We start from the raw sequence: 5,208 nt of genomic DNA, 5'->3' as shown, positions 1-5,208 counted from the left end.
GGAAGAACACACAAATACACACAAAATGGTAACAGCCTAAAAGTCTAGCAGTAGAGAACAAAATAATAATAATAAAACAATTTAATAACAGGTTGGCTAGGGAATAAAAAAATAGGAGAGGACAGACAACAGGTCCTGACAGGGACAGATTGAAGGTGAAGTGGAAGGGAGTGGAAGAGGAGGAGCCTGGGAGGGGTGGGCAGCCCCAGGGTGGGGATGGGGGGAATAAAAGCAGGGTGACCAGAGAGGTGGTGATCACTGGCTCTAGATCTCTCCCTTCTGAGCTTCCTCTGCCTCTCAGCACGCTATGGCCCAGCGCCTGCACAGTCCCCTGCTCCTGCTGGCTGCCCTGGCCCTGGCCCTGGCCCTGGCTGTGAACTCCCAGAGAAACTCCAAAGTCGGAGCCCCATGGGATGCAGATGTCAATGACAAGGATGTGCAGGAGGCACTAAAATTTGCCCTCAGCGAGTACAACAAGGCAAGCAACGATGAGAACTACAGCCGTGTGCTGCAGGTGAAGGGTGCCCAAAAGCAGGTGAGTCCCCTCCACCACCCAAGTGCCCCTGGTAGACCTGTGGGGACTGGGCCCTGAGCAGAGGGGTGTGGCCTCATGGCATGGCCATCCCTTTCTGTCCCTGTGTCTGGCTGGAGGGGTTGCTCTCTGAAACCCTAGCAGGAGTACTGGGACAGAGGACACTCCAGTGCTTCTCAGCAGGCTGTGTCCAGTCTTTTGTGTTCACCACAGCCCTTCCCCTACAAGGACACCAGAGTGCCTGGGACCCAGGCTGCAGACCAGGTCACAGCAATGGCCTTCTTTGGTGATTTCAAGTGCCAACCTGGCCAGAGAACAGAAGTGTGAGTGTCAGGACCCCTGTCCAGTCCCCTTAGATCTGTGCCCCAGCCTCACAGGACACGGACTTCAGTGTGAGCTGTCAATTAAATGATCACAAGCAGAGGAAAATCAGGCCCCACACTTGGCTGCCCTCCTGGCTCTGCCACTGAATGAATTTTTAAGCACTTTTTCCTTTAACTTTTTATTGGAGCACAGTTTCAGACTTGCAGAGCAATTGCAACAATAGTTCATAAAATCTCTTTATATTCCTACCTAGATTATCAAATGTTGTATGTGGGATATATGCATTTGTTTTTCTGAACATTTTGAATTAACACCTCAGTGTACATTTCCTAGAAGCAAGGGCATTTTCTCACATGACCACAACAGTTTTGGAAATCAGAATCAACACTGATACAATCCTCCAATCCACAGACTTCATCCATATGTCACTGATTATCACACTGATGTCCCTTATACCCAGGACTGCCAGGTCATGTGCAGCAGCCTCTGTCCTGCAGCTTCCTTTACTCTGGAGCAGCCCCTCCATCTATGATCTTGACCACATTTTGATCTGGCCCATTGTTTTTCCTACTGGGGCTCAGTTTGGATTGGTCTGATGTTTCCCTGACATGAGATTCAGGTCATGAAGAAGTGGTTTGTCCTCCCTGCCTCCCCTCACCAGGTTCCTCTAAACTAACCTACGTTCTATGTCCTCATTGTGTAATGGAGTTTAGGGCCCACACCAATCATCCTCCATTAGGCAGGGCCCTTTGTTCCCTGAGCACCCATGTTGTCAGCAAAGACAGGTAGGGTGATGAGCTAGCCTGTGGTACCCAATGTATCCCTGAGCAGAGGAACTGGCGTAAAAATCCAAACCTGCCCTCAGATCCTGGAGGAAAGGCCCAAAGTATTGCTTCCTTTGACAGGTCACATCCATGGCAGCAGCCTCTTGGATGTGACATCTCATTCCCCATCCAAATATTGCCTCATCATCACCAACATCCAGAGGTAGAGGTGTCATGACTGGGGTAGAAAGGACCACAACTACCCTGCCTCTTCTAACCTGTCCTGGAGATCTGGTTAGATAAAGAGTATAGTCATCAGAGTCCATAAGGGGGTGAGAGGGAGTCTCAGGAAGGGCCACTGGGCTTTGCAGACTCTAAGGAGGGTGAGGATTTGGGCCAGCTGACCTGGGGCCCATTTGAGAGTAGAATAGAACCTCACAGCAATGAAAGCCTGGTAGTGCATGCCAGCATTTTGGGCTCATCCTCCTTCTCTTGAAACTTCAAAAGGTGGGCCAAGAATAGACCATTTCTTCTCCTGCAGCATTTGGCTGGCACTGTGTCCTTTGAATGGGGCATGTGCTCCTTCTTCACTTGTTCCCTGCCAGTCTGCTCCTCTTAAGTGTGACACTATCTTGGCATCACAGCTCATGGGTCTGTGTAGAAAACTGACACCAGAGGGATCCCAGGATATACCTGTGACTCCATCAGGTAGTGTGTGGAGCCTGGTCCCGGGCCCTCATCCCATGCTTCTCCAAGTTCTGATCTGCATGTCTGTGAGATGCCCTGTATGAGGACAGGATTCATTCTCTCCTGCAACCCCAAATGTAAAAGACAGGCAGGTGTGTGACACACTTTAGAAATATCCCCATCATATATAAAAGTTAAAACATACGACGGCAGGGCCAGCCTTTTATTAGCTTAAAATGTGTGTATGTATGTGTGCATGTGTGTGTGTGTGAGAGAGAGAAACAGAGACAGAGAGACAGAGGCATAGAGACAAAGGGAGAGAGGCGTCTCATTTCCTAGTGTGAACTGAGGAAATAAATAAACCGAGCTGCATTGAGGAAATGTAAATATCTATGGGGTTGACCCATGTAACTGGAATTTAGCTTACATGTATCCATTACATGACCATCTTCCTGAACCTGATCCAGAATCTGTTGCAGCACAAGAGCCCTTACTGTGGGCTTAGTCCCTGCCCTGGCTCCTGGCGCGGGAGAGGTTTATTAACCCAAGCCCTGCTGGCTCCCCAGACTGAGCCTCCCTCTCCAAACCCAGTTAACAGAATTTTGGTCCCTGGCTTCCACCTTCCATCTTACTGCTTCTTGTCCCTCTGTCAGCCTGAGACCTTGTGGAACTTCTCTGTGAATCAGTTACAAAGTTGGTTGTTTATAGCCACTGGGCCAGCCCTCAGGAGGTGGCTGTGAGTTTCTGGGGTACCTGTTTTGGCAGCATAAATGCTGGTGTGAGGGCCCGATAGCAGAAGGGTAACTGTGTATGTAAAATTATCAGGTGTTGTGAGCAAACCCTGCTCTCCCCATGTACAGGTTGTGGCTGGAATAAACTATTTTCTGGATGTGGAGATAGGCCAAACCAAATGCACCAAGTCCGAGCCCAACAAAGAGAGCTGTCCCTTCTATGAGCAGCCAGACTTGCTGAGGGTATGTGCCTGATGGGGGCCAGGGGCAGCCAAGCAGGGAGGAGGGGTGGGAGTGAGCCTGTGTCTGTGGGGTGCATCACGTGTGACTGCTCGGGCTAGGGGTGTGCAGGTGTCAGTGTGTGGGTAGGGGAAGGGTGCATGTGTTTGCATGCTACTAATTCGAATTTATATGGGGAACTTTGCCTGGAAAAGTGGAGCTTCATGTGTTTCTGGGCCATTGCTGGTGGGACAGAGGAAGCAGCTGTGGGGTGTTTGCTGGGGAGAAAGAGGTCTTTAATCTCCGCCTCAGCTGCCTGAAAAGACTGGAAATTTGAGGCCTGTGAGGGGCAGAAACCCTCTGATGCTGCCTAGGCCTGGCTGGTTCTTGGGGATCTTGTCTTTGCATGAAATTTGCACTTCTTTTGTCTGCCAGCCCCCACACCCTACTTCCTTCACACACGCACCTGTGTGTGTGTGTGTGTGTGTGTGTGTGTGTGTGTGTGTGTGTTTTAGTCTTGGTCACAGTCCCTGGATCCCTCCCTCTGCACTTGTCCTAGTGTGGCCCACTGGAAGTCAGGGAACTTGGGGGCAGTGCCCTGTCTATCAGGGGCTCTGGGGCCTTCCACAGTCTTCTCCCAAAAGGGCTGTGGGGGTACATTGACTATGTAGCAACCTGCGGGTGGGGGTGGGGGCAGGATCCAACCTCCTGGATTTGAAGCCATGGGCATGGTGACTGGGAGGTAATGCAGAGCCCTGCATAGTGTTATGGGGTTTTGTAGGGTGGGAGCTGAATGTCCAACCTCCACCATTCTCCATCTGCTCTTCTGACTTCATCAGCCTGGGTATTTTCCTTTTGGACTGTAACCATAACTGTCCATTTCTTTTCCTTTTCACAGAAAAAGCTCTGCTCCTTCCAGATATACACTGTCCCCTGGCGGAGCAAGAAATCCCTGGTGAAGTCCCACTGCCACGATGCATAGAGGACCCCGTGACAGGCCCCTTCACACTATCATCCTCCTTGTAGAGCTGCTAAGCTTTTGACCCTGCCCAGGTGAAAGTCCCCTTAGTGTGCCAGCACCAGGAGACAAATAAAGGGTTCTGGGGCATTTTTGGACAGCTTAGTGACTCTACCTCCTTTCTTTTAATTGCTTTCCAAATGCACCAGATGTAGTGCAAGTGTTCTGCTCTATCTTAATCAATAAACACTAACATCAGCTAATTTTGGCTTATTAATTATCTTGGATATATACACAGAAGAAGGGTTTGAGTAATTCCTTTAAAAAGAGCTCCTGGTCCCAATGGCTCTAGAAGGCAGAGTAAGAGCTGAAAGCTGACAGGGCCATGGTGGTGGGATTGTGAGGGGAGCATGCTACCATTTCTTAGGATGATTGAATCAGAGACAGGCTGGGAAACCAGCCCTTCAGCTATGGTAATCACACAGGGAAAAGGAGGGGACATAAGCTGCTCATTCTGGAGACTTGACTGCTGTGTTTGAAAAGAATTCAGAACAGGAATGGGCAGAAGGAAGAGTTCAGATAGAACCCATAGCCTACGGCCACCCTGAACAGGGCTCGGCCAGGAAATAAAGTTCAACCATGTGTGCTGAGCCTATCACACTCCTGTTGTGATTTTCACTGGTAAAATACCCTAGAGACAAAATAAATATTGATTTATGCCTACCTTTTTGCTCAGGCACCTACAGGAGACAAAGACTAAAAGTTTAAGTATGTATATGTAACTGATTGTGGAAATACCAATTAGGATCAAGGTCAATCAAGGTCAGAATCAGCTCGGTTACATTAGAAAGAGTAAAACCAACTCCACATCACTGTCTCAAGACTGTGTCCTTAGAGCTGCCTCTGGGATCAAGAAAAGCAAGAGGAACACATATCCAAGGACAGGTGTAGGTGTGCTGAGTCTTCTGAGTGCTCAAGTTCAGGTCATGGATC

General features: G+C 49.4%; 1 protein-coding gene across 1 annotated transcript; it reads left to right on the top strand.

Moving 5' to 3' along the window:
• Positions 1 to 307: 307 nt before the first annotated feature.
• Positions 308 to 4,239, top strand: LOC122214985 (cystatin-C-like). The gene is made up of 3 exons (XM_042930186.1): positions 308 to 535; positions 3,168 to 3,281; positions 4,156 to 4,239. The coding sequence occupies exons 1-3, from the start codon at positions 308 to 310 to the stop codon at positions 4,237 to 4,239; spliced, it is 426 nt and encodes a 141-aa protein (XP_042786120.1).
• The last annotated feature ends 969 nt before the right edge of the window (positions 4,240 to 5,208 follow it).

The sequence above is a fragment of the Panthera leo genome, chromosome A3 (assembly GCF_018350215.1).
Source record: "Panthera leo isolate Ple1 chromosome A3, P.leo_Ple1_pat1.1, whole genome shotgun sequence".
Taxonomy (NCBI): Eukaryota; Metazoa; Chordata; class Mammalia; order Carnivora; family Felidae; genus Panthera; species Panthera leo.
The sequence above is the reverse complement of the archived record's forward strand: the minus strand, read 5'-3'. Positions and strand labels throughout refer to the sequence as shown.